Source organism: Nyctibius grandis, chromosome 1 (assembly GCF_013368605.1).
Source record: "Nyctibius grandis isolate bNycGra1 chromosome 1, bNycGra1.pri, whole genome shotgun sequence".
NCBI lineage: Eukaryota > Metazoa > Chordata > Aves > Nyctibiiformes > Nyctibiidae > Nyctibius > Nyctibius grandis.
Window position 1 is genome coordinate 39,255,623 of NC_090658.1, and position 26,193 is coordinate 39,281,815.

The 26,193-nt window shown below is 40.3% G+C and overlaps 2 protein-coding genes across 6 annotated transcripts in view; one reads left to right on the forward strand and one right to left on the reverse strand.

Moving 5' to 3' along the window:
- Nucleotides 1-15,610, reverse strand: part of SPAST (spastin) — a 38,203-nt gene extending 22,593 nt beyond the window's left edge. Inside the window, exons 1-4 of one of the 5 annotated variants that reach the window (XM_068397614.1) lie at nucleotides 15,036-15,610; nucleotides 10,901-10,984; nucleotides 9,553-9,636; nucleotides 3,807-3,902 (exon numbers count right to left, since the gene is read on the reverse strand). In XM_068397614.1, coding sequence (XP_068253715.1) covers nucleotides 3,807-3,902; nucleotides 9,553-9,636; nucleotides 10,901-10,984; nucleotides 15,036-15,441 — 670 coding nt within the window. In that variant the 5' untranslated portion in view covers nucleotides 15,442-15,610. Of the gene's footprint in view, nucleotides 1-3,806; nucleotides 3,903-9,552; nucleotides 9,637-10,900; nucleotides 10,988-15,035 lie in introns of all 5 variants that reach the window. The other 4 variants (XM_068397604.1, XM_068397632.1, XM_068397623.1 and 1 more) reach the window with 4 other exon arrangements.
- A 3,631-nt stretch (nucleotides 15,611-19,241) lies between these two features.
- Nucleotides 19,242-25,026, forward strand: DPY30 (dpy-30 histone methyltransferase complex regulatory subunit). The gene is made up of 5 exons (XM_068414842.1): nucleotides 19,242-19,325; nucleotides 19,826-19,897; nucleotides 19,982-20,029; nucleotides 21,346-21,488; nucleotides 24,732-25,026. Exons 2-5 carry the CDS (start codon nucleotides 19,862-19,864, stop codon nucleotides 24,802-24,804), a joined length of 300 nt encoding a protein of 99 aa, XP_068270943.1. The 5' UTR covers nucleotides 19,242-19,325; nucleotides 19,826-19,861; the 3' UTR covers nucleotides 24,805-25,026.
- Nucleotides 25,027-26,193: the final 1,167 nt, after the last annotated feature.

Consider the following 26,193-nt stretch of genomic DNA (forward strand, 5'->3'; position numbering starts at 1 on the left):
CAGTTCCAGTATTGCAGAACAGCTTCCAGACTTTAGTTGTGAAACCCTAAAAATCATCAGGGAATATTCCTCAAATTCCTTACGTATGCCTATTGATAACTGATATAAAGTGACTAAGAGAAGTTATTATATGTGTCTGTGGACCCAAGTTGGGAAAAAAAATTCACTAGTCTAGAATTGTCTGTAACTTTATGTACATAGTTTCATTCAAAAAAAATCTTTAATCTGCTTAGCTGTACATTTTCTGCAAATATTACACAGCAAAATACATGCAGCAATTGCACGACTGATAGTTATTCAGGATCAGCATTCACAATAGCCCCCAAAATAGTAATTCCTTCTAAGATTACATTCAGATTTTTCAAATAGGTACATTCAAGTAATAAAAACTACCTAACAGAAAACTTCAACTGACAAGGACCTATAGCATGTTCTGAATGGTAGCACAGCTATGCAGATCAGGGACACAGTTGTTCTCCTTCTGAACTGACAAGCCATGTCAGTCAAAAGATCTAGTGCTACCAAATTACGGTGTTAGGAACGATCTTATCACTACTTACTTGTTCTTCTACTTGGGAAACTCCTTAAAAAACTTCAGTATTAAGAGTAGAATTTTTGCAGCTTGAAAAACATTGTCAATATATGACTACTATTAAAGACAAGTCAGCAAATCCTTCCAAGTGAAAACTGAGACAAAATACTAGCTACTTGCACAGTGCTAATGTTCTGGTAAGAAAGAGAAATTTAGTGCTTTCTCTGATCATATATCATGCTGAGATTTAGACTGGTAAAATGGTACACTGGAATTACTGTAATACTACCAGTATTGTACGCCCAGTAAATAAGTTTATAAAACTCAGAAACACTGCCTTCAGCAAGACTGGCATAATCTCCTTCCCAAGCTAGTTTAAAAGCAAAAAATAACAACCCACAATGCAAAGGAAAACACGCATGTCTGAGGGAAAAAAAATACAGCTAATTTGTTTTACATCCAATTTAAGGCTGCTATGAGAACAAGAGTGATGGATTTTAAACAATAAACATGTATTTCAAAATAAAGTTTTGGGTCAAGGTTACTTGTTATTAATTCTAAGACAAATTACTGCATAGCCTTCTGCAACTGAAGGGCAGGTGATACTCCTGTAATGAGGTTTTACAAAACCTCATTATAAATCTATCAGATAAATTTTGAAGAAAAATAACTGTTCAAGAAAGTTAGGAAACTATGAATGAGGAAGGGACAGGTAGTCATTTGTGCTAGAATCCAGTGAATTGATCTGAAAGGCTGATACATAGTATCTTGAACGAAGAATCTCAAATCACTAACGTTTTGGAAAAATAAAAAACATGCAGTATAGTTGTGAGAACAGAATATCAGACAGAATTAAGAAGCAAAAGTGTCTTTAAAGACTTTGGCCTTTGAAGGCAAATGAAAGAAAGCAAAGCACTTTTTGACCAAAGAATGGGCAAAAAGGCACCTTCTTGATGTTAAAATTATGAACGACCATGCTTCACACTTCATAAATTCTGGACTTTTTAAAAGCCCAGCCTGATGATTAGGCAACAGCGCAGGTAATACTTTATGTAGACAGAAAAATGAAGCTTATGCCAGAGCCCTGTGGCTCAGTACCTCTGCAGCACCACTACTTTCTCAGTAACAGACGTCCTCTTACCTCAAGTAGCCTGCAAGCTGATTTTGTACAGTTTTCTAAGAATTTGTCATCTACTTTGTGTTTTTAAATGATTGCTGCTGCCTGTGTGAAAATACCATCTTTATTACAACATGTATAAAGGAAGTACTTTTAAGAAAAAACTGTAGCACCAACATCTTACAAACAAGACTCCCTCTCCACACACCTCTAAAAAAAAGAGACAAGAGTGAGTGTGACAGAGTGAGCATGCGAGCGTAGGCACCAGCCAATTAAGAAATTCAGATTACTTTTAATAGGCTGACTTTCCTGGTACTATCAGGGGCCCCACAGCTGCAGGAGAAGTTCAGTACTTTGGGTAAACTTCTAACTTCCACAAGTTACGAATCTGAAGTTTACCTTTAGCAACATAAATGCAAATGGAAATGGAACAAGCCTCTAAGTCTTGTTCAAAGTAATCAGTAGATGCCTGGTACCTAACTCTTTTCTTATGACCTGCTCTTTAGTCCTTCTGTCTCTTCTCAGATCCCACTGAGCCTGGTAAATTAAAAGTTTCTCCGTTAGCCAACACTTCTTTTCAGTCAGAAGACAGTTTCTCTGGAAAAAGCATCCTCAGAAGACCGTAGCCTTTTGCAGTTGTTTCGCTACCCTTTCCTCCACAGCTTTGCAGAAGTGGTTCAGTCATCCATCTTCTATAAGTCACCACGAATACGACTCCAAATGGGTAAATGGACTAATACCATTTTCCACAAGTTTACCAACAGTGACCACCTCCTGCTACAGGAATTTCTGTAAATAAAAACACCTGCCACAGAACTGGTGAAATATTTCTTCATTTCCAGTAGATAACAATGGATATTCTATGCTTTGTTACTAACAGATTTAAGTAACTAAATTAACATTTTAAGAGAGAAAGTTCATTCTAACCTTCTCCTGCAGCATCCAATTCTGAGATACATTGAGAAAAATGTACAAAAACATATAAAGGAGAGAGTTTAAAGAAAAAGCTGTTCATATAGAATCAGATGGAGCATGTTATTGACTTCCGTGTGTATATGTATGTATTTGTTCATTCAATCTCCAGCCAACCAGGTAAAAAGACAAGAGTTGTACTGGATCATTTAAGGTAAAGTTATCAATCTTGATCTACACAGGAATTTATACTGAAGAGCCATTTTAACTATATCTTTTTGACAAATGCAGTTAACAAAAATACCACACATACAGTAATCTAACAGTGCCTAACATGATATCGTTACACTACTTTAACTTCTCATACATTAGAAAGAATAAAATCAAACAGTAAGATGACTTCAGAACTAGAAATGAAGCTAAAAAGAAAAAAAGCAAAGCCTGTGGTTTCCATTAAGTTTCAAGTTTAGTAACTTAAAAACTGAATACTGCTCTTGACTCAGTAGATAAGCTTTATGAATTCCATTGCTTGTTGGCTCTCTATTTTATTTAACTTCATTATAGTGACAATAGCTTATGGCTGGCTTTACATTCCCTGAAGACAATGCACAAACCTCACAGTAAATTTACTCCTTGCCTATGGACAAACAAGTTTACTTCTGGTATTTTAGTATCGCTGGTACAGTCTTCTGGGAAAGGATAAAACCAACCTTCTTTGACAAAAAGCAAGAGCTAGTTTTTGCCCCCTTGTTTTCAGTGTGTATCACTTTCTCAGAGTAAGAAACCCTGAAATTTAAAGCAGTTTAATGCAAATGCACATTCACTCTCACAATATCATAAATCACAATATCATACTACTTATGTAGGCACAATATCATACTACTTATGTAGGCACAGTATAACATCTACATATCCTACACTGACTTTGACACTTTCCAAAATAGGTTTAATTTAATTCCTTTAAGAATATAAAATGAGAAATATTTTCTAAAACGTTGTCTTAGTAAATAGTTTTGGGTTGTAGGACAGCCATTGTAAGAGAGAACTGAATACTACAAAATAAGTGTTGTCAAAGTCATAGAAAGGATGGAATGTATTTTATATAAAGCCTTTAAAAACAGAAATATAAACTGGTTTTTTTTTAAAAGTTGGTGGGGCCAGAACACAGCATTGCATATTTTTCCCTGTAATACACCAGAAACTGAAAGACATCCCCTCAAGACGCACTGGTAAAACCAAACCCACCTGACTGGAGATGTCCATTGCGGCATGCCAGGTTAGTACTGTCATTATAGACCTCCATTTGCGGCTTGGAAATTTGCAAAACTGCCTGCAGTTTCTCTACATAGTAGACAGAGGGGGAGGGAGGAAAAAGGACAAAATAAACAAACAAAAAATAAAAATGAACCAAGAAAATTTATGTATGTTGAACACACAAATGTCAAGTTTGGCTTTGTTATACTTGATACAGGGTTAAAGATAAAAGGAGTATTTCTACCTAGTCTACATGTTTAGCAAATTTGTAAGAAAATTCTGTCAGTATGAGCATGACTAAAAACAGCTTTAAAACCAGCCATTTACGGCTGAGTTAATTGCAACAATCTTTCCAGTCTAGTGATTGTAGTCACTTCCCAAAAGCAATGGTCAGGATCAATTCAACTTCATTTACTAAATATTTGTGTTGATAACCCATTTCTGAAAGTCCTCCCCAAGGTGTTACTTTTGACCAACTGCAAGGAGTCATCACTTTCCTGCATATTAAATGTTTCTCTTAAGTAGTTAAAGCCAGTCAACACTTTGCAGAAACCTCAACCATTCAAGCAAAACACCATATATACGTTATGATGATGTCTTTCAAGATCTCTATTTAGAAATATAATTGCCTTGAAATTAAGTCAATAAAATTGCCATGCAAGGTGTGTTCTTTAAGAGGATTAACTTCAGAAACATCTGAATACAAGATTTACAAGGTTAAAGATTAAGAAAAAAGACATTAACTCTAAAGAAGTCATGATAAACTAGCCAAAGTATAAGTCAAAGAGGTGTAAGGTTGCAAACAACACAAAACAAGAATTAGCTCTCTGGATTATTTGTTCTCTGCCGCTCACCTACCACTCCTGCTTTTCCCACTGCAGTTAAAAACCTCTAGGCCTTACTTTCAGGGCGCTTTACAGACCCTCCCACCTTTTTTGTAAAAACAAAACACAGTTTGTAAGGATGCAAGGCACACATTGTCACACTCCCCCTCCTCACCTTTTTTTTTCCTGCTCTGCCCCAAGAGGAGGAAAAAAAACCCCAAGAGAGAACGGTACCAAAAAGCTGCAGGAAAACAGATTGCCAAGTAGAGGAGCGATGTCCTCTGGCAACATGAAAGCCCTACTGCAAAAGAGTTCAAATTCTACCAAAAAACTGCACAGCCAAGATCATAAATGCCCTGACTGGAAGAAGAATTGCCATTCAGAGCTTGCAGATCATACAACCAACAAGCACAAACACTTCCTTGCTTCTGCTTCTTTGTCCATTACAGATCTTTTCCCAATCTTTCTGCTTCATTCCCTCCTCTTTCTGCCTGCTCCTCATCACTCACTGCTTAGCTTCCCTGAAAAGTATCTTTAGACCCAATAGTTTAAGTGATGGTTTAGTAATAACATCCAGACTGAACAAGATGCGGTTTAGAGTGAAAACTTAGTAGCCACAGGCAAATATGAAAAGCTAAAGTTCAAGATTAGTATGTGCACCCAGGGTTTACTTTGTTTTAAATTAAAAAGTATTGAAGAGTAAGGTACAGTCAAACAAAAAAACATTAGTCACACAGGAACAGCCTACAACCAACCACAAGCTTTGCAACTTGCAAGAAGTTACCCTAAGAAACCTCCCTCTAAAGAAGTCTAAGAAAAGTCCTTTTAGTGTGACTGACTGCAAACACAGTGTAGTGTTTTAGTAGGTGCAGCACTGCTGAAGGAGACAGCAGAATAGTCTACTCCCTGCCCACTGCATGCGATCTGAATGGGAAGTACATAGGGAAGCTTAGGAAACAAAATTAGCATTAATAGACTTGGTAACGTATTAGATAATCACTTAAGTTTTGGAGAACATTTCTGAATTTTACAAAAAAACTTTCTAGCAAGTGACCATAATAAAATCAATTGGCTTGGGCAGGAATTCAGAAAATGCTATTTGCTTCAACACTACAGTTTGAGAGTGGGGTTTTACCACAATTATCAATGGCTTAGCAAGTTCCACAGGTTCAGGAACTCCAAAACTGCAACAAAAAATGTAATCCAACTGTTGTCCCGTTTCAGTTCACACACTGTCTTCCCATCACATTACGTATTAACATGTAATTTTAATATTGCATATAAAATTACATAAAGCAAATATATCACTTTTCTTGAGAGACAGAGTAGCTGTAGAGCCCTCTAGAATAATGAAATTAAACTGAGCTATTATTCAGGGAATTAACAGGACACTCTATCACCTTCCACTTAAATGCTTTCTCCCTATGTCTCCAGACATTAGGAAAAAAAGAAAAGTTTACAGAATCTCATTCATTATTTCTCCTTGATGATACAACATTGATATAAACCTACCAAATAAGCACCACTGTAGCTGTTGTCTTATTTAGCCAACACTAGACCTTGAGTTCAAGGTAACTGATTTCTAATAAAAAAAATATTGCCCTGTAAGACAAGCCTGAAGCAAAAACACCTCCAAGACCTCCAACAAAGTGGAAGAATCCCAAAAGGTGTCCATTGAAGCCCATATCTATACACAGGCAGAAGTATTACCAAAGAGGATACTGATGAAAGTTATTTTAATTATGTGCCATGTGCATCCTTCAACCAAAATACTGAAGCTACACATAATACACAGAAAGACACTAGTGCTGACAGAAATCTGTGTCCCTACAGAAAGCCTCTCTGAAATGGGAGCACACAGATTAGTACAACACATATACAGCATTAGAATTGAATAGTGCTGCAGTGGACATTGTGGTTATCTATCTTTAGGAACAGCAAACTGCTGAGTTTTATGTATCGATTGTAGAAAACAAATATCCTCTTGTGATTCTAAATATATCAAATATAATGGTTCTAACATGGATGATCAGTCATTCAGGAGAAATCAGGTCTATGAAGACCATCAGAGCAAGATTTATCAACTCATTGAAATAACTGCACAGCTAACACACCCTAAACCAGGTCAAAAACAGGGCTTGTCACCAATTCAAATAGTAGAACTTGGAAGTCCTCTGACAGCTAGCACAACTCAATATTGTCACTGGGCTGCCAAAGTGATTGAGTCACCTTGAGGTGCTCTGAAACATATCTGGAGTAACCTCAGCTTTCAGGCTGTGTCATAGTACAGCTTTAAACAGAATATGATACAGTAATTTAGACTCAAGATGAAAACAGGGCTCCAAATAGCAAAGCCATCATCCAAGGTAAGTAGCTACATCCTCTTGGTCTAATATTAAAAGGCATCAGTGGTGTGATGACACATGGTGGTAACACATGGGTGCGATCAGACATCACACCCACATCAGTGGTGTCATGCAACTTAAACTTACAGTGATGATCCAACACACTTCAAAAAAATCAAAGCACCGAGCACTTTTAAGGGACAGTTATAATCCATATGATTTAATTTTCACTTTCTCTAGATTACCAATGTAACTTGCTTGACTGGATGGCATTTCAGTTATGCAGTTTGCAATCACATATCTGGCTAGCAAGCAGGATGAAATATTTGATATTATTGTCTACTTTAAATCTGTTTTATCCTGCCAGCTAATGCAATAAAGGACTTGCCTATTCTCCCTTAAGAAATGGAGAAATTCCACAAGGCTAGAGGAAAACACTTACTCTTTGATCTTAAGAGTTGGATTCACAGGAAAAATCACTTTATTGAACCTTAAGAGCTTCAAGAGCCTCAGGTTGAGTTCAACTACAAAAGCATCTCTACATCACTTAAAAACTTCCAATATCTGTTACTAGAAGTAACAAGCTAAAAGCTATGTTTAGAATTGCACGTGCAATTCAGCTCTAGATTACCTTAAATTTCGACAAAATCCATGTAAAATGACATACAAATAAAAACAGATGTTGTCAATATTTGAAAGTTGGTTAGATGGTATGACAAATATTACTCAAATAGATCTATAATGATGAAGCTTGCAGGGATTTAAATCCATTGGAATATCTCTCCAAACAACATCTTTTTGCTTCCTAAAGGGCAGGTGACTTCACTTGCTCCTTTCTATCCAAATTTTGCTCTTGGGTACATTGTTTGAGGCAGATCCTTAGTGCAAACTCATCAGGAACCTAAGTAGACAAAGTACTAAACTAATAATTTCAAAATAAAAATTTGTCACATTTGACATCAACTTACACAATAAACACTATTCTATCTGTTTACTTTTCAATCTGCACTCTGAATGAAGAATACAAATAGCACGTGATCACACATTCTGGTCGTAAAGATGAATGTACCAGCTTGACTTCAACTTAATTTTTTTTTGCCATGTTAACCCTTTTTACCTTTTCAATCAGAGCACAGCACATAAGCCGCTTAACGTCGCAAGTGCTACTACAATAACACAAGCAAGGATGAATTATTACCCACAAAATACAGATATTGCTACTTCAAAGAACAGCAATTTTTTTTAAAGAAATCCTAGTTACTTGCAATTAGGATGTCAACAAGCCATACCTTATCAAAGACTGTTAGCATGTAATCACTTTCACTTTTGTTGCCTAGTTTATATTACCTCTAGAAGTCAGCCTTTAACCCTAATGAGTAGAAAAATATCTTTTCTGCATATACTAAGGTTCTGCTGACAAACACCTGTACTAAAGCACAGAAGCTGGAAGCCTCTTTCAACCCCTTGGTCCCTTCACTTTTGTTCAAAAAGAACTAAGGACACCAGGAACTCAAGAGAAACAAAAGGGATTCATTTTCTTGTGGTGGTCACAACTTCCCTGTCAATCACTAGTCAGGACCACAGAATCACAAAGAGTAAGAGAAGAAAAGAACATGAGTTTTCCTATCTGTTCTACATGCTCCTAGGAGAGGGAGTCAGCAGAACTCCAAACAATATAGCACAAGGTTAAAGCTGCAGATACACAAGGTAAACTCAATTACACTGGTTAGTTCTCCCTTAAAAAGCAATTTAAAAAAAAAAAATATATAAATCTTTATTTTCATTTTACTGTCTGAACTGATGGCATTTCCAAAGTTCTCAGTTTAGAGGATGCACTACACAAAGCTGTGGGTTTGTTGCTTGATGGGGGGGATCTTTGTCTGTTTATCATGCACAGTAAGATGCCATTTCCAATCCTGCCTGTTTTACTCTGTCCATTAAGAGCTTACATATGACACTTAATTTTGATAAAGCTAAAACTATACAACACTATGCTTCTGCAAAGAAGTGATCTTACCTGCTAGTCTTAAAATAGAACACTACTAGATAAAAATTACAAGATTAGGATTTCACAACCTTATGGTCTACGTAATGCTAAAGAATTATTATTAGAGGACATACCAACAATCAGAAAAAATATTATACAAGTGACAACAGAATTAACAGAACATGAAGTAGTTACACTTACAGAAGGCACACTTAACATTCATGATCAGCAATATATCATAAGTTTTACTACAGTTCTAACACTGAAATCCTAAACTAACTCCAACAAGAGTTAGTCAAGACTTCCTCAGTTTATCAGTCAAGCATGCTATGGTATAGAGGCTTCTTAGTTACTTTTACACCTGTTAAGGCACAGGGAAGTACGTCACGAGATTCCAATTTCAAAATCCATCAACAGCATTGAAAAAATATTACTTACTCTCAACTAAAACCCAAACTTAAGAGACCCTACACAGATGACTCCTTCACTTTAAAAATCAAAGCCATATTTTAGAAGAATGCATTACACAAAGCTGTGTGAATAATGGCAAACTTTCCAAAGTCATGAATTGTAACTGGTACCTAAAAGCTGCAAGCGATCCTTGGCCATTGCCAAATTTGTCATCATTTTAGATTGCAGACGTCGAGCCCGTTCACACTGATCACCTTACAAAGAAAAATCAATGTTAAAACACAATTTGGCAAATTAACTTTTTAAAGTGCTAAAATATTGACACACAGCCTTCCTTCCTCTTCCTCCCACCCCCTCATCTACTCATCTACCCCCTCCACTAAAGAACATTATTGCAAAAATAATGAAAAAATCCTAAAACTTTCTATTTAATCAATAATTTAAAGTTAGTTGACACTATCTGCTTTACAATATTGCTTGTAGAATGGTGGGAACCCAGGCATTGCTTTGCACACTCTCTAACATCTCATGCTGACTTAATATATGTTACATTTTTTCTAAACACAAATCAAATAAAAAAGATTTTTAAAAAGCTTGAAAAGTGACTGAGAGGCAAGTACAATTTGAAATAATTCGCTTCGGCAAAATTAACAAATTTAAATTCAGTTGACTGTGTCCCTTTACATTTCAAAACACAGAGAATTACAGACATTAATATCACCATTTCCTTAAAAATAATGTCTGTTCAAGTCAAGTTTTTTTTTTTTTTTTTAACTGTGCAATTTAGGTTGTATCAAATGCCACTGGTATTGCTGCATAAGTGAGTAACACGTCACCGTGCGCTGTTCACAAACATTTCTAAACACAGCTGAGGAACAAAACAGCAGTCTGCAAAAGCAGTTACAAGTCTGGGTTTTTGGAGGGGTTTGGGTTATTATTATTTTGAGGACAGAAGTTCTTAGCAAGTCCTCCATTACACCTACAGTACATACCTGCTTCTATACTACAGCTTAGAATGTTTCCATACACACAGATGGCTTTCTTCCTTTGTTGGAAATGTTCAGCTATTTTGGCATAAGCTGTTAGAAACACAATGCTAGACCATTCCAAATTGGGGTGTTTCTTTTTTAGTTATACTGAAGGGAATATAAAATTCTGCATAAGTGAGAACGTGACCTGTCAACTTTGGCAAATCAAATCAGAACTCAATATTCTGGTATTCCCATTATATAAGAAATCAAGTGTTTTACTTTAGAATTTTCATGAACTGCTTATGATTTTGGACAGTCTGAAAATATTTGGAGCAAGATTCGCATGTGTTATAGACTATAACATTAAGGTAGAACAGAGAAAAGGGCCAGTGTTCACCTACAGTTAAAACAGGAATAAGAAACACCCTTATGAACTAATTCATACAGCAGACCACTCTTAGCACCTACCATATTTAGCAATATTGATTCCTCACTTTGAAGAAGCCATAAACCAAAATCTTTTCCACAAAACTCAAAACTGGCTTACCTTGACCAATTACTAAGACAGCTATTCCTTTTTCCAGTTCTTCAATTCCTTTCTTATACCATTCAACAGCTTGTTCCTTTTGTCCTGCTTAAAAAGGAAGTGAACCCATTATTTTCTGTAATGAATTAAAGCTTAGGAATGGTTCCATATAATGCTGCATAAAACAAGAGGAAGGAAAAGATACTTGAACAAAATCCTATGATTTAAAGAAATACTTAAAGGGACACTGTCAACTTTATATCTACTTAGTTTCAAAGAAGCTTTTCTATTAAAGACAGGTACTACACCAGCCTCAAATCACTTTTGCCTGTTTTAAGAATACTTCTCCACCCACCTTCAAGAGATCAGTCCCCTAAAAAAAAAAAAAAACAAAAAAAACCAACCCCCCAAAAAAAGGTAAAAAAGCTAGCCTACACATATTCATTCACAACAGAAATGGTGAAATTAACAGTTTTTCTTTCTGGAACATCAAATTGAGACATGCCTCAATCTTCCAGTGATAGCCAATCACAAAGTAACACTAGAAGTACAGAAACTCAAGAAGAAAAGCAACGAGTCTAACACACTACATGAGCGAGACAAGAGACACTTTTCCTCTGGTTAACTTTTGTACAGAGCAGCTCATTTGTCATGGGGGTATTTCTTTGTTCATCCTATCATGAAACTGCTGTATTACAAGTGTATGTCAACTCGCACGTAAAGTACAATACATGTAGAATTAGAGTACACCTCTGCGCCAACAATGTCCTAAACGGATATTACAGCAAATACAGCCATGAATACACTAAGCCTAACCTGTACCATCTGACACTATGACAGCAAATAAAGCATTGAAGAGACAGCGATATCAACTTCATATTGCTCTCCTTCTATAAATACTCTGCATTAAAAAGATACTTGCCTGCATTATGGAAACATATTTTTGCAAGTTAGCTACGTCACATTTGTGCCTTTCCACACAGGAATACAACACATTAGGTATTACAATTTAAACCTGATTAGCATTAACAAGACACTAGTGCTAGAAAAAAACAAAAACAATGAGAATGAAACCTTCAGATACCATTATCTTAATTTCAGAAGAGAGATTGTTTCACAAAACTATTCCTATGTGCCTGTTACCACTGATTGTGTCACTTCTGCACTCAAATCTTTTGATAACTTCAGTCCCAAATCCAAATTCTCTAGCAAATTTTAGTGCCAGTAAAAATATTTTAATACATGTCTAGAATCCTCTTAAAGGTTTTCTCTTGCTCCTGGCCAGATGCAAAATCTTTTAATAACATTTGGCAAGTTACCCTGTGAAGGTAATTCCACGCTTTGCTCTTCTTACCAACACAAACCACAGGAGCAGCATCTTAGTACAGTCGTGTATATTACACACCTTAGGAATCATTTTCTTATTGCCCTTTCTCTGCCAGCCTCAAATATCCTGACTGTTAAGGACAAAGCTAGGTAAATTAAAGCATCGAAGCTGAGTGACTTTGATCCTCTCTGTAGCCTTTTTTTTTTTTCCTTTAAGCTTCTCCCCATCATCTATAAAACAGCTTTGACTGCAGTGTAAACCTAATGCTGACCATGGCTATTAGAAATCAAATTTGAGATGATTCCAGCCACCTCTGCTATTGCCTGAATTGCTGTGCTATTCTGAAGAGCAGCTGCAAACACGCCAAGGCCATCATTAAATTCCCACTTCCACCTTTTAACTGGAGAAGTTTTAAAAGCAATATCCCAAACCGAGCTGTTAGCAAAGGTAGTGCTCTGAATCCGCACAGAACGGTTTACTAGTTCTCAGTGATTAAGACGTTAAAAGTACAATTAAAAAGTCACATTCCTTAGAAGTCATTGATTTGCTGTGCTGGGTCTGGCTGGGACGGAGTTAATTTTCTTCATGGCAGCCCCTATGGTGCTGTGTTTTGGATTTTCGAATAAAACAGTGTTGATAACACACCAGTGTTTTGGCTACTGCTGAAAAGCCTGCACAGCCTCAAGGTTTTCTTTTTCTCACTCTAGATCCCCAGCCAGTAGGCTAGTGGTGCACAAGCTGGGAGGGGACACTGGCAGGATGACTGACCCGAACTGGCCAAAGGCATATTCCATATCATGTAATATAATATAATGCTCAGAAATAACAACTTGGATACAGGAAGAACAGGTTGTGGGCTGTCTTCCAAGGCAGCCGCTGCTCAGAAACTGGCAGGGCATTGGTTAGCAATTGCCTTTGCATCACTTGTCTTCCCCCTCACCTCTTTCCTTCACTTATTAACACCTCTTTATGCTGAACCACAAGTTTTCTCACTTTTGCTCTTCCTGTTCTCTCCCCTATCCCACTGAGGGGACTAAACAAGCAGCCATGCAGGTGCTTAGCTGCTGGCTAGGATCAACCCACCACATGTGCCTTCTCAGTCCCAGGAAAACATGATTTTGAAAATACCAAAACAAGTATTGATTTCCCCAATAATGCAGAAACACAGAAATTACCAAATGTGCTATCGTAATTACTGAAGCACGCATAGCTTCCAGAACAGCAAAAATGCCACATAATTAACAGGATATTAGTCAATCCAGAAATCCCAGTCATTTCACATACTACGCTTAATAAATTGTTTCCTGTTGGAAGTCATAAAAAACTTGTTTACACATCAAATAAATTCAAAGGTATGCATGTATTCCAGTAAAAACAGATAAACAAATAACAGACCTATGAATTAAAGCAAAGTGAGTTCTTTCTCAGTGAAATGAATATTGCATTTGCAGGGTTATAACAGCTTTGCAACTGCTTGTGTTAGCAGCAAAGATTTTTTTCTTACTAAATGTATGTCCTGTGCAGCTAATTCATATATGACAACTCTAAAAATATCTGTAAAGCAAGTCCACGACTAAAATCGGTATTTGAAGGCTTACCCTTCAAACCACCAACAGTGGAACAGTGGAACCTGACAATTCAAGACTGATCTACTCTTCACAGAGCAACCATCATCACCACTGAAGTTTTAAGCTACCTCACCTTCTTTCACGCTTTGCTCCTATGACCCTCAATGCTCTTACACTGTACGTCTCCTCTGAACTAACCTTGCTGCACACGGTGGTTTTTTTTCTCCCACAGCTTACTACTGCCACTCCCAAATTGTCAATGCAAAGCAAGACACACTCCTCGCTTCCATGGTGCTCTCAGCATGTAGCTTCTATTGAAGGTCTATTCCTGTATTTTTAATCTCCTCCTCTACGATAGCAGTTTCACTAAAGCTCAAGTGAAAGGGCATAGTAAGGTATTGCAATGTTTCCAGAGAATTTTAAAACCCAGCAGAGCATGCCCCTAAGGACTACCTTTTGGATGCTGACAGTTGTGCTGCTGCATTTAAGACTAAATGGCTAAATCAAATGCACTGGCAATTGCTTCTTTTTTTATCCTCTAGACAGAAAATACTAAAAATAATTCCTCACTCCTGTGTTTTATTTAATCGAACCCTAAACATCCTCCTTAACATGTTCTAGTCACATAGTGATAGTTTTTTTAAGAGTAAGCCTGTCAAACAGCTTCAGAAAAATATTTTTAAAAAGCAACTGCCAAAATATGAATAAATATTTATTTCCTTAAAAGACAGATGACTCCAAATGGGCAGTTTGAGAGCCAAGTTTCCTGAAGACTCACTTCAACACTTCCATCATTTGTCAGACAGTACATGAAAGGATGCACCCTTAATTATTGTCCCTGGTGCTTTTGTTGTCCGGGTGGCCTGGTTAAACTGAAAGCTAGTTACACTCACACCCCCGATTTTTCATCGCCTCACCCAAACCCCCGCATCAAAACCTTTGAAGTTATTAGAGCAACATGCAAAGACTTGCTGGGTGTGGGAAATCAGCCTGAGCCGCAGCATTTAGACCCAGCCTGCGGCTGCGGGGACGGGCCCGGCGGGGGGCAGCCGCAGGCAGGCACCGGCAGCCGGCTCGCCCTCCCGCGCAGAGCCCTCGCCACCCGCACCGCTCACACAAGCGCGGTTTGTTTTTAACTCGAAGCGGCAGCCCCGGTCCCCCGGCGGACAGCCGAGAGGCCCTGCCTGCCCTCCCGACACCGGCCTGCTCCGCCCGGCCCGCCTCCCCCCGCAGCCCGGGGCGGCCGCCGGCGCTCCCCTACCTCTCTCGTCCTCGTCGATGCGCAGCGCCATGGAGATGCACTCGAAGGCCCGCTTGTGACAGGCCCGCACCGTCTCGGGCGCCCCGCCGGGCTCGGGCGCTTCGCCGGCCCCGGTCCTGCTGCCCTTGGCGGCCATGAGGGCGCCGCGGGAGAGGCGCTCGCAGAGCCAGGCGAAGAGCAGCCCGAGCTGGAAGGCGACGAAGCGGAGCAGGGCGAAGGCGGCGAACAGCGGGTACGAGAAGTAGTACAGGTTCCGCTTGTGGGGGGACGCCGCTGCCGCCGCCCCCGCCGGCGGGACGGGGGGGGCCGGCCCGGGCGGCGAGGAAGGTGAGGCCCCGGAGGCCGGGGGCGCGGAGCTGGAGCCGGCTGAGCCCTTCTTTTTCCCTCTGCCGCCCGGAGAATTCATTCACCGCCGTCGCCATAACCCGCTGCCAGGGACTGACAACAACCGGCCATGGCGGCGACGCCCCTTTCACTCGGCCCCGTGGGGATGTGTGCGCAACAGCCCTTACCGAACGCGGGGCGGCGCCGCCGTTACCCTCGACGCGCGGCAGCGACAATGGGAGGCGGGGATGGCGCGGCGGGGCGCCTACAGCTCCCGGCCTGCCCCGCGGCCGCGGCGCAGCTGGGAAGCGCAGTCCCGGGGCGGAGGGCGCGGCGGCCTGGTCACCGGCGGGGACGCCGAGGGGCGGGAGGGAGCTGCGGGCGGCCCGTCCTGTCAGCACTGTGCCCGGTAAGCAGCAGCCTGCTCCAGCCCTGACCGAGAGCGTTAGATTTCAGCGCCTTGAAAGGCAGCGAGTGGAAAGACGATGAATAATTCAATAAAATTAATTATTCTGACCGGCGTTGTGAACCGCCCTGCGGGCAAAACGCAGCGCAGGTACCTCGCACCGCTCCCCGGCTGCAGTCGCTTTGAGAGGCGGACGAGGAGGGTTCAGGGGAACTCCCCCCATCCCCAAGGCCTCTCGCTCGGAGATGTGCAACGCCCAGCGGTTTGTTGTGTCAGTCCTCTCACCGCCCCCGAGAGAACGTTTCCCAGTGCTCTGTCTGCTCCACCTTTCTGCCATTGAGATGGCAGACTGTCTCCTCAGGGAGAGGAAACTAATGCAATTGAGTATACATTATAGATACATCATTTATTTAGGGAAAAAAAAAACCTTAGTTCTTTTTTCACCCTCATTATTTTATTACTGTATAAAATACAAAATTTTATTAACGTATAATATAACTATTTATGAGCTAGAAGCGTTACTAGACAGAGACAGTAAACCTATGAGTGCTGAAAAAAATGCAGTGAAGTTCATTAAGTATTTCTTGTATTTGGTACAAAGGATGATGTACTTATATTGTGAAAGATATGAAATATTTTCAGTCTACTCATAACTGGAAAAAGTTCAGTATCTCTTACTTAATTTTTTCACTATACCTAACTGCCCTTTAAAAAAAAAAAAATCTCATGTTTACTGATGTAAAAAATTTAGGAATACCAAGGAAATTCCAGAAACTTCAAGCAGTTTTAATATTATGTAGCATTCAAAAACGTAAAGTGAAGTAAGCCACGTGACAATTACCCATCTACAGTCTCTATTATCCATCTGCTGTCTAAAGTATCATCCCATTCCTGAGCAAAATAGTAGAAAAGCTGGTGAAGGAATAAGTTACTAATAAATTAAAGGACCAATTGAATGGTCATAGGAAGACAATGAGTCTCAAACAACCCTGATTACTCAATCTATTCAGTTACTTTTACTTTAAAAAAGCATTTAAAATCCCACCTTTGTAAGTCACCTGCCTATGTCATGGCAATAAAATATAGACTGATGCATGAGTAAACAATGCACCTGTTTGGGGAACAACAACTCGTTAAACCAAAACACAGTTTCAGAAGTAGTCATCAGTCAGGAATTGTAAGCAAATGATAATGCTTTTAGTGAGAACCCACAGAATCAATTCACTATTGTGGATATTAAATATTTTGGCGATCTGCAATTTTAATCACCCTCCCCTGGCTAGAGCCAGTATATTAACTGGCTCTAGCATTCACTGGAGCCTGTCTGTGAACTCTTCTAATTAATAGTCTGGCATAAAATTAATGTCTTTTTTTAAAAGGAAAAAAGCCTTAAAAAACAAATCAGAGTAATGGATGGCTTTCTGCTGGCTTAGTGAGATGTCCTGGCTCAGCAAGGGTTCTGATGAGCACCAGAAAAGGGTGGGGGAAAGAAATGAAACCTCATGTTTTCTGGAGTGGGCAACTGTTAGATCAGCTCATCCACCTGACTTGACTTCACCCTGAAGACTGATGACTCAGAAAATACAGGAGGTAAAATGTGGTATCTCTGCAAAAGGTTTTGGAATCAGAGCAGAAAAGCACCACAATCGCAGGAATTAGAAAGGTGCAACTACTTTGACACCACAACTCACCACTGCACAAAGGGAAACCTTTTCTCACTCCCAACACACCACCATTACAAAAACTGAATACAACAGAGAGTGTATAAATGGGGAAACAGGGGGCAAGGGGGAAAAGGATTTTCTCTTGGTAGCCATTGCTACAATAAATTCAGGTGTTCTACATATAATTCTAGCAATGACATTTTAGAGAACATGGTGAAAAATTGGACAAGAGGCTCCAAACGGAATGAACAGATTACACTTCTTCACCCTCACCTGTTCACATTAAGAATTTATTTGTATTCCTGTTTTAAGTTTTAGAAAAAAATCTCAAGATTTTGCCTTCTGTGTTTTCACCTAGCCTCCTCGACACCAGCTGAGGTTACCAGCAGTAGGTACTCAAATTGACACAAAGACAGCATGCAGTTCTGCTAGCTTTCCTGGTCCTTCAGCTGAGTATCAAGTCTGGGACTGACTGCACCACAGTTTTTGAGCCTGCTTATCACACTGATAACACAGTTCTGTAAACATGATTTCAAATTCACTGACATAAACACATGGTCATTATCATTAATTAACATCATTACCATTAAGAATTAGATGATTACATCAGAGCATAATCTAATGAGAACATGGCATTTTCTGTTATTTCTCCATATTGTGGATCTTTTAAGAGCATCAGCTAGATCATTCGTATGCATTGTTGTCACTGCAGCAATAAAACAGAAAAAGGAATAGACCTCATGTTGTAAAACAACAAAAAAGTTTATATAAAAAAATATTAGACTATGGGAACGTTACTACTTTCTCAAGCCAAAAATTAAAAGGTTCTAAAGGCTTTTTTAATCTACTAGCACAAATGTTACCAGACACAGAATTTAATTCCAGTAAAATTAAAAAAATAAAAAAAATCAGGCATAGATGTTCAAACACTGCTGCAACTTGTAACAGTACAACAACCAAAGCAGCAGTAAATTTTCCATTTCTTGATAGCTTCAGGACAGGCTGATTAAAGCTGATACCTAGAGGAAGCTGACCGGCTGCATTTTTCTTAACACAGATGGGCAAAATTAACGGCCAACAGTCATTGTTTGGCAAACTGTAACACAGCTCCGAAAGGTTATTTCACTAACAAAACCACCTTTCCAGTTCAAAATTAGTTTCAGCGAAGTTATTTTGCACGAACATCACAGTGAGGTCCTCAGACATCAAACCGCATTGATCATCAATAGATTTCTGTACCACAGAATTTTGAAAGGCCAGTGTTTTTCAGAGGCTTGATTGGAGAACAGAAAGATCCCACCAGTTTTAGTCCTCACAAGGCACCCACAAATGGAATCACCTGCCTGGTCCCCCACAGCTGTCCTTAACCGAGTCTCCTCCGGCTACACCTCAGCACGGCTAACAGGAGGCAGGACGGAGCCTCTGCTTCGGTGAGGGGAATTAAAAAATAAAAAGCCTCGGTCAGAGCCGCTTGGCGTAACGCCGACCACCTTTACCAACCACAGCCTGAGACCGCCCAGCCCCGCAGCCGCCGCCGCGCTCCCCTCAGCCCCTGTCTGACGGCTGAAGAACCGCCGCGCGACCCGCACCGCCCAACGAACCGCCTCCACGCGCCCACCCGCCAATGGGGAGGGCGCTGAGAAGGGAGAAGGCCCCGCCCAGCGATGACATCATTCACCGGCCGCTCGAACTTCCCGTCTATTTCCCGCTGCTCCCCGCAGACCGGCTCCCAGGGATGGGCGGGGCCCCACCCTGCGCAGGCGCAATTCGCCGGGGCCGGCGGCGGCAGCGCGACCGTTTCACTTACGTCAAAACAGTTTACGACACCTCCGGCAGCGGCTTCGGTTGCTGTGGAGAGGCTCTCGGTGCCCCGCCGAGCCCCGCACCCACCGGCGGGTGAGAGCGGCGCGGGAAGGGTCGCCTCGACCCCGCGGGGCGGTTGGGGCACGGCCGGGGCTGGCGCCCGCACGTGGCCCGCGGGGCGGTGGGGTCCTAACCCGGCCCCGCCGGCGGGGGGTCCCGGGACACTGGCGCTGTAACGCGGCGCGGCAGGCAGGCGTGCGGGGCAGGGAAGGGAGGGGGTGTCTCTGCCTGCCCGCGGGTGCTCCCGGCCGGGCAGGGGAGCGGGCCGGCGCTGGGGACTCTTGCCTTACGTGACGAATGCCGTATTTTCTAATCCCGGTGCCGTTTTTCTCAGTGGACGTTAACGCGAACCTTAAGGCATTTCTCAATTATGTGTGCGGGAAAAACGTGTACGAGTTTGGCGCGGGGGGAGCACTGAGCAACTCCGTTTGCTCTCTACTAATTGTGCCTTAGTAACCAAGTGATGCAGTATCAGTCTCCTAACGCTGGTCTTCATCTCAGCCTGCTGACCGATGTTTTTATTGCTTTCCAAGATTACTGTACGTCCAGCAAACTCTGCTTTTCAAACCATGGAGGCAGAACAGATTATGGAGGGACAGCCGCAGGTACAGCAAGAAATGTTTTATGTGCATCGTGCTACATGCGTAAGAGGAGCATTTCCACTATGCTGACCATGTGTTGTTTTACAGGTTCCAGAAAACCCCCATTCTGAATACGGTCTCACTGAAAATGTAGAGGTAACAAAGATTTTGTTGCTGTGAAGTACAGTGGAAGTCACATTCCTGATCAAGAGGAAGAAAAATGCTGAGTCTTGAGTGTAACTTCAGCAAATGTAATGTTCCCAAGAAAGCTAGATGGAAACTGAACCAACAGATACTAGTCCCTTGCATAGCTGGCTGTTAATTAATATATTTTCTGTTGTGTTGCTTCCATTGTTCTAAATGGTACTGAAGCAAACAATAAACCTTTTAATGAGGTGGGGTTTTTTGAAAGTATGCTATATTCCATTTATATAATATGCCACAAAAAGCCAGCCAGACTTTTATTACAGGGAGGGAAATAGGAGGAGTTGATGGGATTTCTATAAAAGTATCAAAGGGAGGGATTCTTTTCGTATTTGTGTCAATGGAAACATTGGTTCGGAATAATCCAAGCTATCTGTAATTAGGCTGAGAAAGAGTAGACACAATCCATTCTGTCCACTGTTGGTAGCAGTGTGGGTTAGAATAATGACTCTGTGTCATTTGTTTACTCTTCCTCATTAAAGAAAAGCCTTCAGTCTCCCTCCATTATAAGCTCCTACTCTATGCTAAGCTTTTGCAGAAACTTTTCTTAAATGTCCTTTGTGACTCATCTCCCTGATAACTGCTTGTCTGCATGCCTCAACTTCCACTACAGAACCTGAACATGTTGGATACGTTGGTCCCGTATCGGTAGATTCGCATATGTTGCGTTGAATACGTTTGGTTTCCTGACAGTGGCAGGGTATCCTTTTTTAACTACAGTTAATTGTGTAAGATGATTCAGCACTCTGACCAAAAGGCACCTGGAAGCATTTTGCATCTGTTTTCTTTAAAGTGTCCATCTGTCCTTTAATAGAGCACAGCCTCAAAGTGCTTGAATTTAACAGAGTCCCCTCAGTCAGACTTCACCTGCATTTCTTGTGCTTTTAGCATTTTATGTTAGAAGTGTGTGCATGCGGGAACCATTTAATTGGGAGCACTCTTGTTAGTAGTCATTCAGTGTCTCAATGGTGTAGAGTTTAAATCTGAATGCAAAAGTAGCAATAACAATGGTAGAGATTGGGTGTCTTCTGTTTTGGAAAACTTATGACTTCCTAACATTGTTTCCCCAAAACATAAGAATTTAACAGAAGAGTCCTCTGGATTAGATTTTTGTGGAAGGAAAAAATACGCGCTTGAATTTTCTTACAAGGTGTAAAGAAGTTATTGCCAGTGAATTGCAGAGAAGTGGGTACTTTGTTTGCACTCACACTTCAAGTAGATATGGCTGCTATTACCAATGTTCATTCGCTTTTTTTTTCCTACTTCAGAGGATAGTAGAAAATGAGAAAATAAATGCAGAGAAGACATCAAAGCAGAAGGTGGATCTTCAGTCGTTACCCACACGTGCCTATTTGGATCAGACAGTTGTACCTATCTTGCTGCAGGGACTTGCTGTTCTTGCAAAAGAGAGGTAAGATACTTCAATGTTCCTTCTGTTCTTAGGAAAAAAGTAGGTCACAAACTTGGGTAGTATGTCACCTTTTCAGGCCTTGCACACAAGACACGGTTTTGCTTGTTTGCTAGTTGTAAGAAAGTCATTACAACAGGTTTATGAACCTCTGAATTACTATGATTGACCATGCAGAACGTGTTCCTCCCTTAGGTGCATATGATGTGATAAGAGTTATTTTCTGAATTTGGGATCTCCCAATGAGGTATGCTACTGCAAAGGTTTTGGAGGGAAAAATATATTTTTTTATTGATTTTGTCACATAATTGACCTAATAGAAGCAAGGCAAGAAGTTGTTCTAGTTCCGAACAAGATTTTCATAGTGTGGAATTATAAAGAGTTTTGCTTGCCATTTAAAAGAAAGACAGACACATTGGGAGACGTCTTTGTTGGAGATTAAAACACTCTAAAGGACGAAGCTGACCCTGCGCTGTCAACACAGTAAGAAGCAAACTGCTAGTTTATCCTTTGAGTAAAGATTATGCTGTCAAGGTGCCCCGAATCTCTTTATCAGTCAATGTACAAGGGTGTTGTTCAATAATAGCAAACAGTTGTTCATCTTACTCAAATCAATTTTTAGCCTTTTGGTGTGTCTGAACTATTGGCGAGTCATACTGCATGTAAACCGTGTCTCAATTTTGCCGAAATAACATTATCAAAAGCTGGTATGGATGGCCGTAATTGCATCACGGCACCTGCAGCCAGAACAACCATCAGTGTCTTAACCTCAAAAGGGGTTGTACATTTGAACTGCATAGTACAGACCTCGGAAGGTACAGTCTATGTGTACACCTGATCTTCAGTTGACATCTGTGGGAGTTTGGCTGCAGATTAAATGTAAAACACAGCCTGAGGTGGATACCCCCCCACTTACAGTCTGGATACTTGTGTTAGAGACATCTTTTTTTTTATTTTATTTTTTCTTTTTTTTTTTTAAAAAAAATCTTTTTTCACTATGGAAGGAGCTGTTCTTTATGGGGACTCATCACAGGAGTGAAATCGGAACATTGATAAAAGAGGTTGGGGAACATATAGGAAAAAACCTAACAGTATCAAGCTGCCAAGGTCAAATTGGCTATTCTGTTGAGCATATTAAAACCTCAGGACTGACAAAGCTGAACTACCAGCTCTGCTGTATAATCTTCTGCTTAAAATTGAACTGTAAAGTAACTAATGGATGCTAATTTCTTTTTCTAAGGAATATAGAGATGTTCAGGGAACAGCCCAGTACATCTGATGGCTATGCCTGGAATTCAGTAGAAATTGTCATCCAGGACAGTGAGCATATGGATAAATGACTCATTTGGGAGGAGTCAACACAACTTTTGTCAGGGCTCCTAAGTCTCTTGGAGTTCACTGCAGGACTCAGTGAGCACACATAAACACAAATCCAGATGATACAGTCTGCTTAGATTTCCAAAAGGCTTCTGGCACAGTCTTTACTAAAGGCTTTTTCCTTTACTAAAGGAAAAGCCTTTTTATAGATGAGGAACTTGTTGGAAGATATGAGATAGAGGGTAGACGTAAATGGTGAATTTTCATGGTGAAATGAGCTCAACACTAGAATCCTAGAAAGGATCATTTATAACTATTTGAAAAAGTGTCTGACAAAGTTTGTTAATGGTACTGAGTTTTACTGAATAGGTTTTTTGGCTTTTGTTTTGTGGTTTGTTTTTTTTAAGTTGATCAATTGTAAATAATTGTATAGGAACTTCATAAATTTGATGTGAAACTATGGAATACTTCTATGAAAAATTGAATCTATGAAAAAAATGAAAAATTTAATAGAAATAAACAGAAAGTGATGCACCTAATAGGGTAATAAGTACCCTAATGCTAGTGGCAAGATGATAGATTCAGAGTTGACAATTACCCTTGTGAAAAATATCTTTAAACTGTTAAAAGTATATGTCAGTGCATTGCTCAATCAAAAATAAATTCTGAATGGTAGGACTTAGAAGTTGAAGGGGTAAAACCAAGCATAATATCACTATTTAAATGTATAGTCTTCTTGTGTCTTGAATATTGTGTGTAATTCCAGTTCCCCTGTATTCTGGTAGAACATGAAAAAGTAAGAAGAGTGACAAGTATCAGAAGTATGGAATGCTGTCTGTACAGGGAGTGACTGAATAGATGATACTGCAACCTGGAAAAGAGATTTCTGAGAGAGAATATACAAGGATTCTGTTAAATCATTAATAGCATGGAGATGCTATATTGGGATGGATTGTTTATTATCTATTCTGATAGGAGGTATTATCTGTAAGATAGGAGGTAGCAAATTGGTAATGAGCAAAAGGAGGAGGTCATTCAAAGGTCATGTAATTAAGCTATATAACTTGCATCAGGTTAAGGATGTTAACATTTTATTTGGGCTCAAGGGGCAACTGGTTGAAGTTGTAGAGGAATCCACCCAGGACTATTAAAGTGCTAGCTTGGGAAGCTGGTTAACTGTATGTGCTTGAAGGCCAAAAAGATGGTCCAGAGAAGTGTCTCTGCACACTTCTTCTATTCTTTATGCTCTTTATAGGCATATTTGCTCAATCCCAGGACCTTTGGTCAGACCCAATGTAGAATAAGTAAGCATGCCATTTATTCTGCAGACAGAACCCAGATTGGCAGGATTCATGCACTGTAGCTGAAGGAGCTTTTAAAACAAAAACTTATGGACTAAGGCCAGCAATCAAAAGTGTGTATTATTGACTACGTGCAAGTTACAGCACTTTTCAAACTTGAAGTTTTTGTTGTGTTCATTTAAAAAGAAACTGCAGTTACCAGAAACCATGAAAAAAGAGCTGTAATGCAGAAGCTACACAATAACCATTTCAGGAAAATGAAGCCACAAAACATTGACAGATTAACTTTTACTTTATATAGCATGAGTTAAAGAAATAGGCAAATGCATGTAACTTCCAATGATGTACATACAGTATTTATGCTTAGAGAGTATGCCCTAGTTCTAGGTATGTAACTTTTAGCAATTTAGTAACATTGAACCAGTGGCGACTAAGACTCATTAAGAACTTATTCATGAGACATAAACCGGAAATTTACAGAGTAACTACGTAGTTGGTCGTCCCTAAATCAATGCTCGTAAGTGTTTGGGAGGAGTTACATTGCTTTTCAGGGAAGGTGATAAGTTCTTCAGCTACCTAACTTCATATAACAAAAAATAATTGCTTTTGATTTACTTTTTTTTTACAGACCACCAAATCCCATTGAATTTCTAGCGGCATATCTTTTAAAAAACAAGTCACAATTTGAGGACCGAAATTAACTCCATAAAAATGAGGACAATTTGGCTGATAGACTGAAATGCTCATTTGCCACAATTTGTTTTCTGCTGTAAAAATCCTTTGGAACCATGATGTTGTCTTTCTTAATCACACAATTTGCTTTGCTTTTTGAGTTATTTAATAAAGAACACTTTACATTTCATCTGTTCACTTGTTTTAGACTAGCTATTAAGAGACTTTAAAAATAAAGTACTGGAACTGCACTACTGATGATGAAAGTCTGAATAATTCTGTGGGGCTACATCACTTGAATGCATGAAAAAAAGAGGAATAATTGATTATGGCAATCACATGCATGGTAATGTGATAATGATAAATGTGTGATCATCACATGACAACACAGAATCACACAGAATCACAGAATGTTAGGGATCGGAAGGGACCTCAAAAGATCATTTAGTCCAATCCCCCTGCCAGAGCAGGATTACCTAGATCATGTCACACAGGAACACGTCCAGGTGGGTTTTGAATGTCTCCAGGAAGGAGACTCCACAACCTCTCTGGGCAGCCTGTTCCAGTGTTCAGTTACCCTCACTGTAAAGAAGTTTTTCCTCATATTTATGTGGAACCTCCTGTGTTCCAGCTTGCACCCATTGCCCCTTGTCCTGTCAAGGGATGTCACTGAGAAGAGCCTGGCTCCATCCTCATGACACTTGCCCTTTACATATTTATAAACATTAATGAGGTCACCCCTCAGTCTCCTCTTCTCCAAGCTAAAGAGACCCAGCTCCCTCAGCCTCTCCTCATAAGGGAGATGTTCCACCCCCTTAATCATCTTCGTGGCTCTGCGCTGGACTCTCTCTAGCAGTTCCCTGTCCTTCTTGAACTGAGGCGCCCAGAACTGGACACAATATTCCAGATGCGGCCTCACCAGGGCAGAGTAGAGGGGGAGGAGAACCTCTCTTGACCTACTAACCACACCCTTTCTAATACACCCCAGGATGCCATTGGCCTTCTTGGCCACAAGGGCACATTGCTGGCTTATGGTCATCCTGCTAACACGAGGGGCAATGGGCATAAACTGAAACATGGGAAGTTCCATCTGAATATGAGGAAAAACTTCTTTACAGTGAGGGTGACAGAGCACTGGAACAGGCTGCCCAGAGAGGTTGTGGAGTCTCCTCTGGAGATATTCAAAACCCGCCTGGACACAACCCTGTGCAACATGCTCCAGGTGAACCTGCTTTGTCAGGGGGTTGGACTAGATGATCTCCAGAGGTCCCTTCCAACCCCAACCGTTCTGTGAGATCTTGCTTCAGAACACCAGAAGAAGGGTTTAGTTAAACCAATTAGGTTCAGCACCTGAACAGATCAGTTGCAGACAGTGTCCAACATTTCAAGTGTTTACATGAATGAGGTGTGCTGTTCAG

Coding starts and splice junctions, on each gene's coding strand:
- DPY30 (XM_068414842.1), top strand. CDS start 19,862: ATGGAGGCAGAACAGATTATGGAGGGACAGCCGCAG. Junction 19,898..19,981: donor TTATGGAGGGACAGCCGCAG/GTACAGCAAGAA, acceptor GTTGTTTTACAG/GTTCCAGAAAACCCCCATTC. Junction 20,030..21,345: donor GTCTCACTGAAAATGTAGAG/GTAACAAAGATT, acceptor TTCCTACTTCAG/AGGATAGTAGAAAATGAGAA.